Source organism: Pelophylax lessonae (assembly GCF_965119305.1).
Source record: "Pelophylax lessonae genome assembly, chromosome: 8".
Classification (NCBI taxonomy): domain Eukaryota; kingdom Metazoa; phylum Chordata; class Amphibia; order Anura; family Ranidae; genus Pelophylax; species Pelophylax lessonae.
Window position 1 is genome coordinate 274,480,053 of NC_138775.1, and position 23,007 is coordinate 274,503,059.

Genomic DNA, 23,007 nt, shown 5'->3' on the forward strand with positions numbered 1-23,007 from the left:
TAGTAATGGCGGCGATCAGCGATTTTTAGCGGGACTGCTACATTGCGGCGGACAGATCAGGCCCCTAACTGACATTTTTGACACTTTTTGGGGACCAGTGACATTACTACAGTAATCAGTGCTAAATAATATGCACTGTTACTGTAATAATGACACTGGCAGGGAAGGGGTTAACACTTGGGGTGATCAAAGGGGTTAATGTATGCCTAACTGTCATTACTGACTGTGTGGGGGAAGGGTTCTGTGTCAGGCACAGAGAGATCGGGGGTTGTAGCTTAGCTGAAACTGCTGATCTCTCCCTGCCTGTCTGACAGAAGAGCCGCCTGCTTTGTATTCTATTAATGAATAAAAAGACGGCTCAGATTGGCTGAGTCAGCGGTTGTAACATTATCAGCCCGCCTCTCTGACTCCGCCAATCCGAGCAGGCTTTGTATTCATTAATAGAATACATCGCTCGTTGTGATTGGCTCAGCGCAGTATACTGTATGTAACCATAGCTACGGTACATAGAGTATTACCGCACATCCAGCGGGCTGACAGATTAGGAACGTTCGTTTTGGGCCAGCTTGGTAGTCCTAAACCTGGAGTTCTCTTCCTCTTAAGGTTCACATTTTATACTCCTGTCTGATTAGTGGGTGTAAAGGAATGGCTGCTAGACAAGACCCCCCATCATCATGTTGTAGGGGGGGAGTCTTATACGGAGAGTAGAGCCCAAAACCTATGTTTTAACTTTAAAAATTAGGGGGTCGTCTTATACATCGGGAAATACGGTATGTACATATAGGAATGTCACCCGTCATCAATGGGGAAAAGTAAAAACATGAATCTATCAATATCCACAATACTTACCATTCCAGTCTGTCTTGTAGTCTGAGCCATCGACTTTATAGCCGACACCAAAGCATCCAGCGGCCGCTCTAAAGCACCCGCGGAGAAAAGCTCGAGCCCTCTTCATTTTTGTGGGCTTCTTGGTTGGGGTATCTGCAGGTTGTGCAATGATACCATCCATAGGTGGTATTCCAGTGCTCTGTTTATCTTCGGTGTTAATGTGATAAACAGCCTTCTTACACTGAAAAAATCTCATTGTGAAGAATAATTCAAGCACACTTGAAGTATTCAAGAGAAAAAATTACAATACGATTGAATCGAATCACAGTAAATTGCTAGGATGAAATCACAAGCAAAATATCGCCAGAGAAAAAAAAACACGTCTGCACAGTATGCTGACCACTCTGGGGACTGGCAGGATCCAACTGTCAGCTTCTTATATAGGGGCGGCTGATGACAACATGGTCATGTGACCTAACTGCCGTTGTTGTTTTTGGCACTCAGCCAATAACTGACATTTTTTTTTTTTTTAAAGGAAGTTTTCTCCTTTTGTATTAGCTTTGTGAATTCAGCCTCTGGGCTCAGTAAACAAATCTCACATACCAATATATATATATATTTTTTTTTAATCAAAATGATAGTTTTTTTTAAATTGTGATTTAAAATTTACAGACCCATGGCTTAACCACTTCAGCTCCGGGAAGGTTTTACCCCCTTAATAACCAGGCCGTTTTTTTTTTTGTTTTTTTTTTGCAATTCGACACTGTGTTACTTTAACGACAAATTTTGCACAAAAAATAGTAACCATTTTGAAAAAAACGCCATATTTTTTACTTTCTGCTATAAAATATTCCCAATAAAAAAAATTAAAAAAATCAAACTTTTTTTATCAGTTTAGGCCAATTTGTATTCTGCTACATATTTTTGGTAGAAAAAAAAAATCCCAAAATGCGTATTTTAATTGGTTTGCGCAAATCTCACATACCAATATATATATATATATATATATATATATATATATATATATATATATATATATATATATATATTTTTTTTTTTTTTTTAATCAAAGTGACAGTTTCTTTTTAATTGATATTTAAAATTTACAGACCCATGGCTTAACCACTTCAGCTCCGGAAGGTTTTACCCAAACCTCCCACCCCCCCATTATAATGACCAGGCCATTTTTTGCGTTTCGGCACTGTGTTACTTTAATGACAAATTTTGCGGTCGTGCGACGCCGTACCGTAATACAATTGATGTCCTTTTTTTTTCCCACAAATAGAGCTTTCTTTTGGTGGTATTTGATCACCTGTGCGGTTTTTTTTTTAGATTTTGCGCTATAAACAAAAAAAGAGTGACAATTCAGGGGAAAAAAAACGCCATATTTTTTACTTTCTGCTATAAAATATTCCCAATAAAAAAATTTAAAAAATCAAACTTTTTTTATCAGTTTAGGCCAATTTGTATTCTGCTACATATTTTTGTTAAAAAAAAAAAAAATCCCAAAAAACGAATTTTAATTGGTTTGCGCAAAAGTTATAGCGTTTACAAACTACGGAATAGATTTTTGGAATTTTTTGTTTTTATTAGTAACAGCGGCGATCAGCGATTTTCAGCGGGACTGCGACATTGCGGCGGACAGATCAGGCCCCTATCTGAAATTTTTGACACTTTTTGGGGACCAGTGACATTAATACAGTAATCAGTGCTAAATAATACGCACTGTTACTGTAATAATGACACTGGCAGGGAAGGGGTTAACACTGGGGGTGATCAAAGGGGTTAATGTATGCCTAAGTGTCATTACTGACTGTGTGGGGGAAGGGCTCTGTGACAGGCACAGAGAGATCGGGGTTGTAGCTTAGCTGAAACTGCTGATCTCTCCCTGCCTGTCTGACAGAAGAGCCGCCTGCTTTGTATTCTATTAATGAATAAAAAGACAGCTCGGATTGGCTGAGTCAGAGGTTGTAACATTATCAGCCCGCCTCTCTGACTCCGCCAATCCGAGCTGGCTTTGTATTCATTAATAGAATACATCGCTCGCTGTAATTGGCTCAGCGCAGTATACTGTATATATATGTATAGCTACGGTACATAGAGTATTACCGCACATCCAGCGGGCTGACAGATTAGGAACGTTCGTTTTGGGCCAGCTTGGTAGTCCTAAACCTGGAGTTCTCTTCCTCTTAAGGTTCACATTTTATACTCCTGTCTGATTAGTGGGTGTAAAGGAATGGCTGCTAGACAAGACCCCCCATCATCATGTTGTAGGTGGGAGTCTTATACGGAGAGTAGAGCCCAAAACCTATGTTTTAACTGGAAAAATTAGGGGGTCGTCTTATACATCGGGAAATACGGTATGTACATATAGGAATGTCACCCGTCATCAATGGAGAAAAGTAAAAAAATGAATCTATCAATATCCACAATACTTACCATTCCAGTCTGTCTTGTAGTCTGAGCCATCGACTTTATAGCCGACACCAAAGCATCCAGCGGCCGCTCTAAAGCACCCGCGGAGAAAAGCTCGAGCCCTCTTCATTTTTGTGGGCTTCTTGGTTGGGGTATCTGCAGGTTGTGCAATGATACCATCCATAGGTGGTGTTCCAGTGTTCTGTTTATCTTCGGTGTTAATGTGATAAACAGCCTTCTTACACTGAAAAAATCTCATTGTGAAGAATAATTCAAGCACACTTGAAGTATTCAAGAGAAAAAATTACAATACGATTGAATCAAATCACAGTAAATTGCTAGGATGAAATCACAAGCAAAATATCGCCAGAGAAAAAAAACACGTCTGCACAGTATGCTGACCACTCTGGGGACTGGCAGAAACCAACTGTCAGCTTCTTATATAGGGGCGGCTGATGACAACATGGTCATGTGACCTAACTGCCGTTGTTGTTTTTGGCACTCAGCCAATAACTGACATTTTTTTTTTTTTTTTTTTTTTAAAGGAAGTTTTTTCCTGTTGTATTAGCTTTGTGAATTCAGCCTCTGGGCTCAGTATACAAATCTCACATACCAATATATATATATATATTTTTTTTTTTAATCAAAATGACAGTTTTTTTTAATTGAGATTTAAAATTTACAGACCCATGGCTTAACCACTTCAGCTCCGGAAGGTTTTACCCCCTTATTAACCAGGCCATTTTTTTGGGGGATTCGACACTGTGTTACTTTAACGACAAATTATGCAAAAAAATAGTAACAATTTTGAAAAAAAACGTCATATTTTTTACTTTCTGCTATAAAATATTCTCAATAAAAAAAATGTAAAAAATCAAACTTTTTTTATCAGTTTAGGCCAATTTGTATTCTGCTACATATTTTTGGTAAAAAAAAAAAATCCCAAAATGCGTATTTTAATTGGTTTGCGCAAATCTCACATACCAATATATTTATATATATATATATATATATATTTTTTTTTTCTTTTAAATCAAAGGGACAGTTTTTTTTAATTGATATTTAAAATTTACAGACCTATGGCTTAACCACTTTAGCTCCGGAAGGTTTTACCCCCCCCATAATGACCAGGCCATTTTTAGCGATTCGGCACTGTGTTACTTTAACGACAAATTTTGCGGTCGTGCGACGCCATACCCTAATACAATTGTGTCCTTCTTTTTCCCACAAATAGAGCTTTATTTTGGTGGTATTTAATCACCTGTGCGTTTTTTTTTAGATTTTGCGCTATAAACAAAAAAAGAGTGACAATTTTGAAAAAAAAAAAAAAAAACGCCATATTTTTTACTTTCTGCTATAAAATATTCCCAATAAAAAAATAATTTTTTTAACACTTTAGGCCAATTTGTATTCTGCTATATATTTTTGGTTAAAAAAAATCCCAAAAAGCGTATTTTAATTGATTTGCGCAAAAGTTATAGCGCTTACAAACTACAGGATAGATTTTTGGAACTTTCTTTCTTTTATTAGTAATGGCGGCGATCAGCGATTTTTAGCGGGACTGCGACATTGCGGCGGACAGATCGGGCTCCTAACTAACATTTTTGACACTTTTTGGGGACCAGTGACATTAATACAGTAATCAGTGCTAAATAATATGCACTGTTACTGTATAAATGACACTGGCAGGGAAGGGGTTAACACTGGGGGTGATCAAAGGGGTTAATATATGCCTAACTGTCATTACTGACTGTGTGGGGGAAGGGCTCTGTGACAGGCACAGAGAGATCGGGGTTTTAGCTTAGCTCAAACTCCTGATCTCTCCCTGCTTGTCTGACAGAAGAGTCGCCTTCTTTGTTTACATAAGCAGGCGGGTCTTCTCTCGGTTTCTCCAAGGATCGCAGGAGGGCAGCGGCAATCGCATGGCTCCTCCCACAGCCCGCTGCCGACGCCTCGTGCACATAATCACGTAGTACTACGTGATTTTGTAAAACATGATATATTTTCTTAAAGCAGACACCCCCAAAGAATAAATGAGTGGTAGTTACAATTTTTTAAGGCCCACGATATTACTGCAAAGGTCTAAGAAACGCAAAATTTCAGTAAAAAACACCCTAAAATGAATATTAGGGCAAACAAACACAATAATCTACCCATATTTTTCGTAGTGTATAAAAGATGAGGTTGCACCGAAAAAATAAATACCAAACATGTCAATCCTTAAATTTGTGTGCGCCCGTGAAATGGCGACAAACTTCAGTACCCTACATTTTCCATAGGCGACACTTTGTAACATGTGTATCTCAATTGATGTTTTCACGCATAGGCGTGGTATATATATAGACGTACATATATGTGAAGGTGGGGGAGGCTTCAACATTTTTTGGGGTGAGGGATTTTATGTGCTTGGGTGTAACTTTATTTTTTTCTTAACTTTTTCCATCACAAAGAGGACAAAAAGTCCCCTATTTGATGATGTTTAGGTAACAGGTTCTCTTAAAAGACCCTGCATGTCTCCTCTGTGCTCCACTGAATGTTTTGCAATGCAGATCGTACTGCAAAACATTGCTTCCTTGCTATGCTATCTGGGGACATTTAGAGGCTGACCCAGAAGTGATGTCACAGGCAGGGGAGGACTGGGCCAGGGGGCAGGGGGGCTTCTGCTACAGACATGCCTAAAGGATTTCTGGTGAAGGGAAGCATGGAAGGTGTAAACTGTGTCTGAGCAGAGGCCGGTTCCATGTCCCACTGGAGACTCTCCTCCCCCTGCCAGCCCCAACCAAGCTTTCCCAGCTCTCCCCAACCAGCCTCTGCTGACCAGGCCGGGAATCCGGATTCAGCTGGTGAGTGAAGAGTACCTGACAGGGCCGGCACTACCACTAGGCAATTTAAGCAGCCGCCTAGGGCGCCTGGCCGTTTCTTGTCACTTCTTACCTCTCCCCTCTCCCGCCACCTCCTTTACTGTACAGCCGGCGCTGCTCAGGACCATTACTGTGTCACTGAGTGTAGGCACCGCGGCTGCAAAAATACACTGCCCGACTCATCTGTCCTGACTGACAGTAGTGAGTCACTCTCTCTCTCTCCTCCTGACCTGACACACAGTGAAAGAGGCAGCCCGCGCCTCTATGATCAGAGACACTGACAGACAGGTCACAGATTGTTATAAGCCCCTATGCTGAGTAGAGATGGATTCACTCGTGGAGGAATAGAGAGCATCACGCTGTGCATAAGATGTGTGATTGGTGATCGTCAGACTCAATGGAGGGCTGGGCTTAGTTACCCTGGAGACGGACCGTATCATTATACACAATCCCTAGTCGAAGGAAGTGACGTCAGCGGAAGTGACGTCAGTAGGGTGGAACGCATGACGCGGCAACCAAGAAGTTGACCAGCGGCGTGCGTTCCACGGAGTCGGTGATCGGTTACACAGCAACGGTTCACGGTGTCCGATCGGTTCTTTCCTCCTCTCTTTCTCTCCTCCTCTGCCACCATCATGGATCGAATGCCTTATTGTGCCTCCCCCCTCCTCCTGAGCTATTAGAATCGCTAGGGGATGAGGACACTATGGGGATGGGATGGACCACCACCACTTATGGATGGGGATTTGGCCCGGACCATGCTTGAATGCCACACTATACTAAGGATCTTTAAAGGTAATTAAGGGGGCGATCATGGATCTGTTAGTATACCAGTAGCCCTCCATTGTCAGTCTGATGAGCACCTACAATGCCCATGTGGGTATTTAATAATTCTTTTTATCGCTTTTTATTGCTTTTTATTGGTTTTTATCCATATGCTTTTATCTATATAATTGTATTTTCGTGATTGCAGTTCTATTACTTTTTCTGAATGGATACTAACTGTTGTAGCTGTATTGAATCTTACCCGCATGACCGATTTGTGCTACTCTATGGATTTAACTGTGGAGCATCCTCCATGGGTGTTTTATACTAACCCCATTGGAGGATTATTAATAATGGTGTCACAAGAGGGAATGATGCAGTGTTTTAGCCACTCCCCAGAGGGAGGAGACTCTCATACCTGAGGGAGGGGATTAGATCATTACATTGCTATTTCAACCAAGGAGTAAGTTATGAAACAGTGGCTCTGAGGAAGAGGCTAAGCCTCGAAACGCGTCAGTCGTCATCTCATCGGTTATGGACGATCACATGGACTAATCCAGACATTTGAGCAACTGAGCTCGATATGATATATTTTCATCTATGTCTGTGAGTAGCCATTTTTAAATGTTACATAAATAAAGCCTGTTATTGAGGATAATGCGCTAGGTCGGTGCGCCCTTTCTTTGTTTTCTTTGCCTTTAGTACCGGTGGACTACCCCAGTCCGTTATGGGCAGCAAGACCTTAGCCATCTGAGAAGCTAGGTGTGAGTCCCGTGAGGAGTGTGGTCGGGGGGCTTGGATTCCAAGCGCAGGAGAAGGGTGTTTTTCACCTTATTGTTTTTTTGAGCACTCTCTCTCTCTCCTCCTGACCTGACACACAGTGAAAGAAACAGCCCACGCCTCTATGATCAGAGACACTGACAGACAGGTCACAGTCTGTGATCTGTCTGTCTCTCCCAGACTCTGTGGTGCCTGCCTGGTCCCTCCCATGATCATCCATGCTGCAAGAGTTACACAGACAGCCTGAGCCAGTGTTCCGTGAAAAAACCCTACCCGTGAAAATCCCCTACCCTCGTCACCTCCTGTGCACGTACGTCATTCAACAGCTGAGCAGCTTCCCACTGCGCATGCTTACAGCTCTGGAGGGTATGGAATTTTCACGGGGTAGTGTTTTTTAACGTTACACCGCATCAGCTGTTGCCGCGCGTACATTAAATCATCTCCGCTCCAACATTAAATCATCTCCGCTCCAACCATTTAGAATTCCCTGATCTCGGCTCCAAAATGTAAAAGCGGCGGCGGGTCTATGAAAATATAAATCACGGAGCCGAGATCATGTGGGACGCCGCACCTGCTGATGAATGACACGCGCCCGCAGGGAAATCTCAGGGTTGAAGCGGAGATGATTTAATGTAGTAGCTGGGCATGCGCAGTTGGAAGCGCGGCAACAACTGATATATGTAACGTTAAAAAAATACTACCCCATGAAAATTCCTTACCCTCCGCAGCTGTGAGCATGCGCAGTGGGAAGCTGCTCAGCTGTTGAATGACGTATGTGCACAGGAAGTGACGAGGGTAGGGAATTTTCATGGGGTAGGGTTTTTTAACATTACACCAGCATACATGCTGTCCTGAAGTGTCATGTCAGACATAGGAAATATAGGGGGAACCCAAAAAGCAGCAATTAAAGATGGCAGGGTGACAAAGAAGGGGAAGGCGAGAAGAGAAGAGAAGAGAAGAGAAGAGAAGAGAAGAGAAGAGAAGAGAAGAGAAGAGAAGAGAAGAGGGGGGGGGGCGAGAAGCCACCAGAAGCACACAGAATAGAGAAGAGGGGGGGAGACCCTCACTCAAAGCTCTTTCCAAGGCTACGTCAGAGATTCTGGGGAAGTATTTGTGCCACAGTTATAATTTTAGTTATTTGTAGGGGGCATTCCCAAATTGATTAAACACAACCCCTCCTTCATTACGGAGCCTGGGCAATCCCTTAAGGCCAATGACACACTACAACAAAGCCCAAATCCCAGAATCCGGTGGAGTCTCTGTTAACATATTACCAAGATTGTACTTTAAAAGGGGCAGAGAAAGGAAAACTATAGGTTTGACCATTCCTAGGCCACCCTCCCGCCTGGACAGGTAAGTTACATTGTGTTTGATCAGGTTCAGCCTATTTCCCCATAACAGTTGGAAAAAGCAGCTTTATGCCCTTGCATAGAGAGATTCTGGCAAGATACAGACAAAGCTGACATATAAAAAGGATCAGGTACGTTTTGATCAAGTCTTAGGCATTGGCATCCTCCAACCTGCTTTCCTAATTTCGATGACCATAGTCACCAGGACAAATTTAATGCTCAAAACTTTAATTTCCTGCTGGGGCTCTGGGAAGGCATTCATAAGGTCGAAGCTTTCACCCTCCTCGCCCATCCAAAAATCATCACTCTTTTCATGGTTAACTTTAGAGCTAGAAGCCTCCATGTACTGCTCTATCACAGAGACCACCTCCTGCACCTCCTTCATCCCAGAGATAATAACACACACATCAGCGGCATAGGCCGCGACCTTTAAAGGCAGCACACCAGCAATGCCCAAAGGTATCCCGCACAATGATCCACCCTGTAACTTTCTTATGAAGGGGTCAATTGCGAATGCATATAGCAGGGGACTCAAGGACACCTCTGGTGCACACCAAAGCCAACCTCAAAAGGCTGTCCAACCAAACCATTAACACGTGGGAAGCCCTCAGCTCCTTTATATAATGTTTTCAGCCAATCTATAAAAATGCCCTGCAGGCCATATCTACCAAGTAGCAAATACAGGTACTCAGATTGACTCAATCAAAAGTCTTCGCCTGATCCAATGTCAGCAAATACTTTCTCCATCCAGCAGCCCTGCATTGCTCCAAGCCTCCCCGATGGCTAAAACTGCTGAAAAGGTACTTCTGCATTGGACCGAGCAGTGCTGATGATTGGACAACAAATCGCCTGCTACTCACACATTGAGGGGTCTTTACCTTTTGAAAGAAGAATCACAGCAGATTGCCTCTGGAGGGAGGGAGCGAATCCTCTTCTAGACAGCTGTTATAAACCTCTGCTAAAAAGGGAGCCAGAATGGACTTAAAACACTTATAAGCTGTCAGCCCATCTGGCCCAGTTGATTTTTTGGTAGCCAGCTTTTCTATAGCACGAACTACCTCATCTGCTGAAATTGACTTTGTCAAATCCATCAAAGGCAATATACCTAATCCTGGAGTAGAATCCAGAAAGCTTTGCATCCTGTCCCGATTAAGGTCCTTTTTTCCCAGAAGGTCTGTGTAATATGACCTGAAGATCTCCAGGATCCCTGATCTAGACTTCACCAGGGAACCCATACTATCCCTCAGCCCTATGACCATCTTAACTGCTATGCCTTGCTTACAGTTCTGGTAAGGATCAGGCGAGTAATATTTCCCATAATCTCTCTCCAGAACCAAGGAGGCATTTTGGTTGTATTGACGCTTCCTAAGAAAAAGCTTCAACTCAGAGATCTCCCCTGGATCTCCGCCATACGAGACAAGACAATATACATACCAATCTGCTTCTTCTTACACTATAAAAGTGACACTGTGACAGGGCAATGAAGGGGTTAACTGGGGGTGATCAGAGGAGGATCAGGGGGTTAAATCTTTATGGGGGGGTGGCGGGGACCCTAAGCCTCCTTGGGACAGAAACTAATTCGCTAGCGCTAACTCAAGTCACAATCGCACTAATACAAAATACAGAAAAACAGTATATTACGTTTGTATTAGTGTGCAATGTGACAGGGGGGAAGGGGATAACTGGGGGTAATCAGGGGGGGTCAGGAGGTATCAGGGGGTTAAATCTTTATTGGGAGGGGGTGGCGGGTATCCTAAGGATAAAAGGAACGACCGCAAGCGCTAAACCTGGTCACAAGTCACACTTATACGGGTATATAGGAAAATGCTATATACTGTATACAGTGTGTGTTATGACAGGGGGTGTAGGGGTGATCAGGGGGTTAAATCTTTATTAGGGGGGTGGCGGGGACTCTAAACCTACTTGGGACAGAAACGAAGTCGCTAGCGCTAACTCAAGCCACAATCGCACTAATACAAAATACAGAAAAGCAGTATATTACATTTGTATTAGTGTGCAATGTGACAGGGGGAAAGGGGTTAACTGGGGGTGATCAGGGGGGGATCAGGGGGTTAAATCTTTATGGGGGGGTGGCGGGTATTTTAAGTGTAAAAGGGAGGGCCGCAAGCGCTACACCTGGTCACAAATCACAATTATACAGGTATATAGGAAAATGCTATATACAGTATACAGTGTGTGTTGTGACAGGGGGTGTAGGGGTTAACTGGGGGGGGGGCGATCGGGGGTTAAATGTGCCTATCTAAGTGTGTGTATGTGTGCTTGGTGCAGTACTCACAGTTAGATGTGCTCTCTCCTCTCAATGTATCCAAAAAGGATCATGGGAGGGGAGAGCGGGTCTTTTCTGAGCCTGTGTTTACATTACACAGGCTTAGCATGGAATCTGATTGGGCAGGACCGGTCAACAGGTCCAGGCCAAAAATCATTGGCCTGGACCTGATGACTGATCGGTTCTGAACCCAATCAGGTCATCGGCGGCGGTGGGGGCGCGCGGGAGCGCGCCCCAGAACGTTGGGAGCGAGCGGCGTAGTACTACGTCACTTCGCCTGCACGGGGCTGACTACCGCAGTAAATGTACTTGCAGCGGTCGGCAAGTGGTTAAGAGACAATGAAGCCAAATCCTTTAATACTAAATCCCTAAAAACTGTGACAGCTGGTGCTATCTTCCCTGGGGGATTAAATAATGAAGGGTTAGACAATCCGGAATGGACAATCTCTGTGGAATGATTGTTGGAAGTAATTGGGCGAGGGTTGGTCAAGATGTATCTTTGAACATTAATTTTCCTTATAAATTTTTGAATATCTATGAAGGTGTTAAATTTGTTCATGGACCTAGGGGGAACAAACTTAAGTCCTCTATCCAAAGTATATAGTTCTGATTCTGACAATTGGACCTTACTTAGATTGAATATACCTGATTGAGTTAGGTTCGTTGTCTTTTTCCTTTTGCGCCTCCCCCCTCTGGTGCCTCTCTTTGGTCGGGACCTCTCTTCCGTTTTGATTTTCTCTGGGAAAATCCCAACGATGACTCGGCCCATGTTGGGATTGGTTGTAATTATAAGGAGACATATTTCTAGAATCGACCTCATCATCAAAGTAAGGAGAATGATTTCCCCTATAAGATTGTTGTTGTAATGGGGACTTTTTATAATGATTGCCACACATATTAGTTAAGGCATAAGCAAAGGGAATTTTTAAGGCTTTTATTCTTCATACTCGCCTTGGCAAGCGCTTGTAAAGAGTCCCTGGTTGAAAGAGACAAGCAAGATTTCAAACACCCCAGATGGGACTCGAACCCACAATCCCTGGCTTAGGAAGCCAGTGCCTTATCCATTAGGCCACTGGGGCTTGTTTTTAATAATGATTGCCACACATATTAGCTAAGGCATGAGGAAAGGGAATTTCTAAGGCTTTTATTCTTTCTTTTTTTTTTTTCTTTTTGTTTTTTTGTTTTTTCCTTTTTAAATCTCTTTTTATAAAAAAAAAAAAATTTTATAGCCAACAAGTCATACAAACATAACAAAGAAGAATAATCATAATATCAAAATCTATGCTCTATAGTAATATAAAGAATAGAAAAAAAAAAAGAAAAGGGGGAAAGAATATCGTTTCTCAACATCTTAACATATTAACATGGGCTGGTCCGATTGATTAATTTTTTTTTTTTACTATTGCTATTGGAGATGGGTGTTCCCATATATATCCTAAAATGTTGGTCCGTCAAAACTGCATATGTCCATATAATACCTTAATATAGGCAGAGAATAAGTCGGGAAATCAATTTAAACAAGAAGGTGGTTGCATTATTCAGGCCTACGAATCACTTATCTTTAGTTTTCCCAAAGTTCGTTCTATTTCTGCTTTTAAGTACCAGTCCGTGTATCTGAAAGGTTTCATAAAGTATTGAATGTCCACGTCTGCAAGTTCTTGCTCTATAAAGGATTGCCATTTGTCAAAGAACGTTTTTGTGGAGATATAATGTTGTAAAACTGTATCCATTCGTTCCTTATGCAATAATGACCAAAGCTCCCTTTTAAGAGCAGATAGAGTAGAGGGACTAGGCTGGATCCATGATTTTAGGATGGTCCTCTTAGCCGCCAAAAAACATAGATAGATTTAGGAAATCTCTACATAAGATGCAGAGATTTCCGTAGGTCGGTATTCATTACCGCATTGGCATAGTGCACTACTCTATCTCAGAATGGAATCACTCTAGGACAGTGCCAAAATCTATGAGCCAGTGTGGCCCTGATTGACTTACAGAGAGGACATATAGCTTTAGTTCTCTTATCTTTGGTGAAGAGGGCTGGAATATAGGCTTTATGAATAAATTTAAATTGAGTCTCTCTCCATATTTCGTTCACCGTAACTGTCCTGATAAGCCTATAGCCCTGAAGTATCAGATGTGAAAACTCTAATCCAGGAAAATCGATATGCCACTTTTCAAACATTCTATCTGTAGAGGGGGGGGGGGCAGTTCATCTTGCAATAATTTAAATATTGTGGATATTGAGTAGGACCTCTGTTGTATCTGAGTGTCAATCATTGTATGTTGAAAGCCCTCTAACAGGCTTGGCGCACATGAAGATATATACGAAGTTGCTTGGTGGTAGGCCAGGAAGTGAGATTTAGGAAGATCATATTCTGCAGCAAGATCCTGAAAAGATTTAAATTTAAGTCTGGAGGTCCCGCTTTCCATTTGTATCAAAGAGTATGCTTTCACCAAGCCCTTAGATTTCCAATATTCAAAGGCTAGATGGTCCCTTGCCTGGGGAAACATTGGATTTCCCATCAATGATAGATACTTTGAAATGCCTAGTGGAACATGTAATTCCTTGCGGGTTTCCCTCCAGGCTATAAAAGTATCTCTTAGCAAAACATGTTGTTGTATAGTTTTTGGTAAAGATGAGAATTTGCTATGCAGAATGCCCGCCAAACTCAGAGGATGAGCTATTTGCTCCTCCAAAGTGTTGTTAGTGTAACAATTTCCCTCCTCAAGCCAGTCCAGCCCATACCTCAACAAACATGCAAGATTATACAGTCTAACATTCGGAAGACCATGTTCTTCGGGAGATGCAACTTTTCCAGCGAGATTTGCGGGGGTTTGCCTTGCCAAATAAATTTTGAGAAAGCTCTGTTCAACATTTGAACATCCTTATGCTTCAATAGAAGCGGTATGGTTTTTATTCTTCATACTCGCCTTGGCAAGCGCTTGTATAGAGTCCCTGGTTGAAAGAGACAAGCAAGATTTCAAACACCCCAGATGGGACTCGAAACCACAATCCCTGGCTTAGGAAGCCAGTGCCTTATCCATTAGGCCACTGGGGCTTGTTTTTTATAATGATTGCCACACATATTAGTTAAGGCATGAGGAAAGGGAATTTCTAAGGCTTTTATTCTTCATACTCGCCTTGGCAAGCGCTTTTAAAGAGTTCCTGGTTGAAAGAGACAAGATTTCAAACACCCCAGATGGGACTATGTAGACCCCTTATGTATTTATACATGGTGATCATATCCTCCCATAATCTCCTCTTCTCAAGAGAGAATAAATTCAGTTCCTCAAATTTATCCTCATAACTGAGCTCCTCCATGCCTCATATCAGTTTGGTTGCCCTTCTCTGCACTTTCTCCAGCTCCCCGATGTCTGGAGAACTGGTGCCCAAAACTGAACTGCATATTGCAGATGAGGTCCTACTAATGATTTGTACAGGGGCAAAATCATATCTCTCTCTGGAGTCCATGCCTCGGTTAATACAATAAAGGACTTTGCTTGCTTTGGAAACCGCAGCTTGACATTGCATGCTATTATTAAGCTTATGATTATTATTATTATATAGGATTTATATAGTGCCAAACGTTTGCGCAGCGCTTGATCTACCAGAACACCCAGATCCTTCTCCACCATTCACTTACCCCAGTTGCACTCCCCCTAGTATGTATGATGCATACATATTCTTAGCCCCCAAGTGCATAACTTTACAATTATCAACATTAAACCTCATTTGCCACAAAGTTGCCCAATGAAACAGTGCATTGAGGTCGACTTGTAAGTTGGAGACATCCTGTAAGGAATTTATTCCACTGCAAAGCTTGGTGTCATCTGCAAAGACTGAAATGGTACTTTTAATCCCAGACCCTATATCATTTATAAAGATATTAAAAAGTAAGGGTCCCAAAACTGAACCTTGGGGTACACCACTGATAACCTTAGACCATTCAGAATAAAAATCGTTAACCACTACTCTCTGAATACACTTTTAGTTGTATTTCGTTTTCTATCCATTTACAAACTGATCTTTCCAAGCCTATAGACTTTACCTTACACATTAGCCGTGTGTAGGGAACTGTGTCAAACGCTTTTGCAAAATCCAAGTATACTACGTCCACAGCCATCCCTCTGTCCAAGGTTTTACTTACCTCCTCATAAATAGAAATCCGATTTGTCTGACAACTTCTGTCTTTCATGAAACCATGCTGTCTGTTATGTAAAATACTTTTTCCAGCAAGAACTCATCTATGTAGACTTTTATTAAACTCTCCAGTATCTTCCCGACTTTAGAAGTTAAACTAACTGGTCTATAGTTACTTGATAAAGACTGTGATCCCTTTTTAAATATAGGCACCACATTGGCCTTACGCCAATCCAGTGGTACTATTCTAGTCAAATGAAAAGTCCCATTAAAAAGTCCCTAAAAATGAAACAATGGCTTTGAAATGACAGAGCTCAATTCTTTTAGGATCCGTGGGTGTATGCCATCCAGGTTCAGGTGCTTTATTCTGTCTAAATATTTCTAGACCATATCACTTTTGAGCCATTATGTATCATTTAGGGCTGTGTAAATACCATCCCCGTTATGGTTATGAGCTCCCCCATGCTCCTTTGTATACACAGAGCTGAAGAAAGTATTTCATAAATTTGCCTTCTCTTTGTCCCCAGTCACCCACTCCAGATTATTTTGTAAAGGGCCTACATGCTCAAACTTGATTTTTTTACTGTTAATATATTTCAAGAATTTTTGGGGGTTTGTCCTACTATCTTTTGCAATCTGTCGTTCGTTTATAATTTTTGCATCCTTGATTTCCTTTTTACATATTCTATTATATTCTTTGTAACATTTAAATGATGATAGTGTTCCTTCATTTTTGTATTTGTTTAAAATTTTTTTGATTTTTTTATATAAGTGCAGACTAAAGGTACTTATACATCGCCGGTATGCATTCTGGTACTGATAGGATATCACAGAGGGATGCTAACTGCACACCTATTGGTAATTAGTTATCATGAGTGTTAGGCGAATGGTTTGGGCCGAGCGAAAGTTCAGCCTGTTCAGCAAACACCTTCATTTTCGGGGTGCTTGGCAGATTGTTTGCTCGCCGAGTGACCCACAATGCACTGCGTGCTGCACAGTGCATTCTAGGGCCCTAATTGGATGAAGTGTTGCACCGCTTTACTGATAAGGGCACAGAGCAATGTCAGAGCCCTGATTGGACAAAGTGATGATGACTTTATCCAATCACGGCTCAGTGATTATAGTCCCACCCCACACTATAAAAGGATCCTTTCCAAGGGAAGCTTTTGCAGTGCGTTGTTGGAGTGGAAGATAGATAGAGCAGGGCTCAGTTTGCTACTAGCGAGTTAATGTGTTCACTGATTGTGACTCTGAGTGTAGAGTTAGTGTAGTGCAGTGTTTTAGTGCTATATACAGTGCTTTATACACCTTTATTTTTTTGGTAGCTGCATGTTTTTTTTTGTCCCCTGCCTGCTCCCTTTTTTTTTAAATTGTCAGCCAGAGTTTTCTGACTGTGACGCTGGTGTTCCCCTTTTATTTATTTATTTATTTTTAATAGTTTTTTCATTTCTGTCAGCGTCAGTCCTCAATTTAAAGTGCACCAAACACCACTTTTCATTCAATAAAGTGCATACAATCATACATTTCCCAGTTTCTATTAAATGTGGGTAATAAGATCCTCTCCCCCCCTCCCCTGCCATCATGTCTGGAAGGCCAACCAGGAGAGGCAGATGTTCCCATGCCACTATGAGGGGCCCAGCAGTGTCTGTGTCCACAGGCAAAGGTGGACATGGTCTGTCCTCAGACAAAGCATAATTTCCTCTGTTTAGTGATGTTGCCCATGCTATCCCGCCACAGCATGCAAGGGAGGTGGTGGACTGGCTTACTAAACCATCCTCATCCTCTATGACCCAAGTTGACACTAGTGCGCAGTCCACTGCAGCTGCCAGAGCAGGTTATTCTGCCTCTAGAAGGTTGTGGGATGAAGGCACCAAAGACCAATTTTTCCACAACTGTTTTTGACGGGGCCATCATATTTCAATTCTTTACAGCAAGGCAATTCTTGCATTAATCAAGAGTACCTTCACAGGGTTACAGTGTAAAGGCACCACCAACACCCAAAGCCCAATTTTTCTGCACCTGCTACTTCTATCCAAAGTCTGCAAAAGAGACACCACAATTTATACAAAAAAAAATCTCTAATCTTGTTCCGAGTGCAATACATTGTGGCCCCCAAGCCGTTGTCTTACCTCTGTGCTTGCCAACAAGGGTTTCTCCACCAAGTACTAAGTCATGTTTTGCTTGGGGATCAAATACTTATTTTACTCACTGAACTGCAACTCAATTTATAACATTTGTATCATGTGATTTATTTGTGATATTCTGTCTGTATGATTTAAAATACACCTATGATAAAAAAAATTATAGACCCTTCATTTCTTAATTTCAAGTGGGCAAACTTACAAAATCTGCAGGGGATCAAATAACTATTTTCCAGACTGTAATAGCAATATTTCATAGGTGTGGGACCGCCGTGGAAGCTGAGAATTACTGTTGTATTTTCCGCCACTTCAGTGTTTACTGTGGTCTTCCAGGTCCTGTGCCGATTGGTTGCTGTTCTGCATAGTAAACACTCAGCATGGTTGCCATTCACAGAAAACCTTGTGTTTTTTTCAATAAATACAAGGCATTCTCTGACTTGACAAGGTGGGGATCATGATGTTAGCACCCCACCTCTCCACCTAACCAATCAGAGAATGCCTTATTATCATTGAAAATAAACAGTGTTCTGTGAATGGCAGCCGTGCTGAGTGAGCAACAACCCTTGTTCACTATGCAAAAGAGAGGATTGCTCAGTATTGGACCTGGAAAATAATGTTGAACACTGTAAAAGCAATGAGTATATTGTGATTCTCTGCTTCCACAGCAGTCCCATAGGTATGGAATATGTATACTTACAATGCTTCAATGTAACCAATGCTACTTGTCCAATGTAACCATGTAATAAAAACCATACTTGGAATTCAGCTTAAACCATTTCCCTCCTGTAGGACGTACCCATACGCTCTCGGGTTGAAGTGATTATACCAGGGCCGCAGCTGCAGTCATGACATCAGTATCAATCTTTTCAGCCGGTAATGCTGAATCATATAAAAGCAATCTAATTGCTTTTACATGTGGTGGAAAGGGTCCCCACCACCTTCCGCTGCCTTTCTGGGCTCTCCCATTCCACCAGGAAGCCAGAGACTGAAGCCACCGGCTGACCATAGAGATGAAGGAGGACCAAAACTTCCTCAATCATCTTTATGGTCTATGAAACTGGAAACGACCAGGATATTTTTCCAGTTTTGGTTTGAGGTTTTCAAACCATTACCAGCTGATTAAGGATCTGATTAAGGATCTGATTAAGCTCATCTCAGTTTGACCAGATGCTTTTAAGGGCAGATGAGAGATCTGGGGTCTAAAAGTTTCAACTATGGAGATTTTTAAGTACTGTAGTTTGTCGCTATTCAACGGGTGTTTGGTATCTATTTATTCAGTGGAAAATCATCTTTTTATAGTTTATAAAAAAAAAAATGGCTATTATATTGTGTTTTTGTACATTAGAATTCATTAATTTGCATTTTTTCCCAAAAATTTGCGTTTGAAAAAGCCACTGCACAAATACCGTGTGACATAAAAAAATTGCAAAACCCCATTTGATTCTCTAGGGCTTCTGCTTAGAAATAGATAGTTTGGGGGTCTAAGTAATTTTCTAGCAAAACAAAAAAATGCAAATATTCACATGTATGAGAGAAGTGTCAGAATTGGCCTAATATTGAGGTTGTTAAATGCTCACTGAAATCATACTTTTATTTACGTATATCCTTATTTTCCAGACTGCAATTGACACAAAGCCAGAAACATACCAGAAGGAAAACATGTTTGTCTTCTTCAGTACAGTGTCTGACTTACAAAAGCTTGTTCCTGCAAAGCAAATCCATTTCTTCAGCAGCCAATGGCCAGCAGATAGTGTAAGGCCTACAACGGGAACGAGTTCAGTTACTCAGGACAATACGAACTACTCCAAGGACCTAATGACTAACAGACAAACTAAGTCACCCTCTTCCACTTTAAAGAACAAAACCGTTAAAAGGTCATTGTCGGCTAATGTGAAGTTTAATATACAATTTTTATCTTCAGATGGGACAAAACAGAAGGCTGAGTTAGTGAGGGAAGAGAAAGAGCCTACAGACAGACAGTTCAGGTATAGAGAAGTCAAAAAGATTTGGCAGGAATGCAAACAATGCCCAAAACCTGGCCTGGCTTGGGAGGAAAGGGCTCAGCTTAGTCAGCTGGGAACAGTCATAAATGGAGTCAACCCCAAGAAGAGAGTAGACTATGACCGAGGTTCCCATTCCAGGCCACAGCAAGTCTCAAAGCCTTCTGGTTCAAGCAGTGCAAGATCATCCATGCCAAGGCCGAACAGTGTGGTGGAAATGCAAAGATGGAGCTACATAACTATCTCAAAACCTCTATCGCCACCAGGACACCAACAAGGCTCTTCAGAGATTGGCAGTTTATTTCCAGCTGTAGAGTCTCACCTTATGAAACATTCTCCAAGATCTGGGAGAAGATGTGATAATTCTCCCAACACTCTTACCACGAGACCCCTGGTATTGGAGGCCAGAAAAGGAAGACAAAGTTCCCTGCCAGCGGAAATACATCCACAGGGAGTCAAAATCCAGACTCACCAAGCAGAGAAGATAACGTCTTCTCCCAGACAAGACAACAGAACACAACAACAAGGTGACAACATGAGTTCACACGTCATAAATTCATCATGGTCATCTCCAATGCTTGGGAATCCTGAAATGAAAAGTCCTGTCCATGAATTTGGCAAAGAGCAAACAAAAAAATCTGGTACCTTTACAGCCCCTCATACTACAATCCCAGTTATCAGCATCCCAACGGCACAAACAGATACTTCAGAATAAATGTTTCTATCAGATTTTTGTTTGCATCAAAATAATTATTACTTTATTTTTTTTTAAAGGTATCCAGGTTTGTATCAGTAATGAAACAATTAAAAATGCAGGAAAATATAAAAGCTTTAATATATATTTTTGTAGAGTTTCTAATCGCAGCTTGACGATGGGCTGGTGACCAAGTTGTATTAACCACTTAACCACCGTAAGATTTAACCAGGCCATTTTTTGAGATATGGCACTGCGTTAATTTAACTGACAACACTGTACCCAAATAAATTGTATGTCCCTTTTTCCCCCACAAAGAGAGATTTCTTTTGAGGGTCTGCAGTTTTTATTTTTTGCACTATAAACAAAAAAAGACCAACAATTTAAAAAAAAAAAAAAAAAACTATATTTTTTACTTTTTGCTATGAAACATATCCAATAACAAACATTGTAAAAAATCAAATGTCTTCATAGGCCGATATGTATTCTACTACATATTTTTTGTTAACCACTTGCCGACCGCCGCACGACTATCTACGTCGGCGGTCAGCCCCTCACAGGCAAAGTGACGTAGGGCTACGTCACTAGCTTGTGAGGGTCTAGGGAGCGAGCGCGTGCCGCCGGAGGCGCGATCCCGCTCCCGCGTGGTCACGGACCCCCCCGCGCGTGTGACCGGCGGACCCGATGTCCGCCGGCCACTCTGCGATCGGCGGGGGAGAGGGAGAAAGTCAGGCAGCTTGTGTAAACAAGCTGCCTGTCATTCTCCCCTCTGTATGAGAGATGATCATATGGATCTACTATGTAGATCCGTTGATCACTCTGCATACAGCTGAAGCCACAGCCAATCACAGTAAGAATCACGCCCCTAGGGACACACACAGCCCCTCCCTCTCAAATAAAGTTAACCCCTTCACTACCAGTGTATTTTTACAGTAACAGTGCATATATATAGCACTGATTTCTGTAGAAATGTCACTGGTAACCCCAAAAGTGTCAAAAATGTCAGTCAAGGGTCCGATCTGTCCGCCGCAATGTCGCAGTACCGCAAAAAAATCGCAGATCGCCCCCATTACGCGTTAAAAAAAAAAACAACAAAAATGACATAAATCTTTCCCGTAGTTAGTAAACGCAATAACTTTTGCGCAAACCAATCAAAATACGCTTTTTGCGATTTTTTTTACCAAACATAGGTAGCATAAAACAAATTGGCCGAAAATGTTAAAAAATTTTGATTTTTACATTTTTTTTTGGGGGAATTTCATATAAAAAAAAGTGAAAAATATTGTTATTTTTGCAAAATTTACGCTCTTTTTTTGTTTATAGCGCGTGATCAAAAAATCACACAGATGATCAAATACCGCCAAAAGAAAGCTCTGTTTGTGGGAAAAAAAGGACGCCAAATTCGTTTAGGTACAGCGTCGCACGACCACTCAATTGTCCGTTAAAGTCACGCAGTGCCGAATCGCAAAATACCCCCTGGTCGTTTAGCAGCCAAATTCTCCGGGGCTTAAGTGGTTAAAAATAAAAAAGAAATCCGAATAAGTGTATATTGATTGGTTTGTTATAGCGTCTACAAACTATGCAATTTTTTTTTTTTTTTGTACTAGCAATGGCGGAAATTAGTGACTTATAGTGGGACTGCGATATTGCAGCAGACATTCTGACACTGACATTTTTTTGGGCATCAGTGACACTAATACAGTGATCAATGCTAAAAATATGCATTGTCACTGTACTAATGACAGGGGTTAACATCAGGGGCGATCAAAGGGTTAACAGTGTGCCTAGCTGGTGTTTTTCTAAACTGTGGAAGTTAATAGGGGAAGAAATGCTATGCAGGGACTCAAATTCCATCCCTTCCCTTCTGTCAGAACGGCGATCTGCCTTGTTTACATAAGAAGATCGCAGTTCTGTGTCTTTTCGTGCCGGTTGACAAATATGCAATGCGGGAACCCTGCAAATCCGCTGAGGGTTCCCGCATCGCACTCAACTCGCAGGCAGTTCAAACTGCCATATGCGAATCGCTGGGGGTGTCAATACAGAGTTAACAACACCACCAGATTGGTTCGCATATGGCAGTGCGAACTGTCAATTCGGACATGAATCAGATCGCATAAGTGTGAACACCCATGTGATCCGATTCTGGTGCGGACCAAAAAAAGGGTCCTGTGTAACTTCGGTCCAAATGCAATGGGAATTCAGCCATACAATCTGTATGGCTGAATTTGCAACGCTCAGATATTATATGTGATTTGCAGAGCAGTGCACTGCGAATGCGATGACAGACATCACATGGTATATGTGTGAACCGGCACTTTCTCACAATATGTGGGTTCCGGCGGAGATCGAGTCTGGGATACATACTGATCAGCTTTCGCTGTGTTTAAGAGGGAGCAAGCCCCGGCGGCGTGCATGTGCGTCCCATACCTGGAAGTGTCGGATCCTGTATATATACGTGATTCGGCACACAGGTGCCGTCCTGTAGCAGTATAATTGCTATAGGGCGAACCTAAACTGGGTAATTGCAGTAGAGCAAAGTAAGGCCACTGCGATGTCTGGTCTACAAGACCGACTGAATTACAGTTAAAACGGTATTTCAACACCGTGTTTAGTTGGTTGCCTGGAACTCATCTTTCATTTCCTATCACCCCCTGCACACCTGTTGAAATGTCAAATCAGGCTGATGGTTGAAGTGTTGGCACTCACTACTGCAATGGGAGAGGAAAGACCGCAGGATTTAAAATCTACC

General features: G+C 41.9%; 1 protein-coding gene across 1 annotated transcript; it reads left to right on the plus strand.

Annotated features, from left to right (window-relative positions):
• Positions 1-19,133: 19,133 nt before the first annotated feature.
• LOC309562249 (uncharacterized protein) lies at positions 19,134-20,279 on the plus strand (the record flags this gene model as incomplete). Its single annotated transcript, XM_082266369.1, has 1 exon — positions 19,134-20,279. The coding sequence occupies one exon, from the start codon at positions 19,134-19,136 to the stop codon at positions 20,277-20,279; it is 1,146 nt and encodes a 381-aa protein (XP_082122495.1).
• Positions 20,280-23,007: the final 2,728 nt, after the last annotated feature.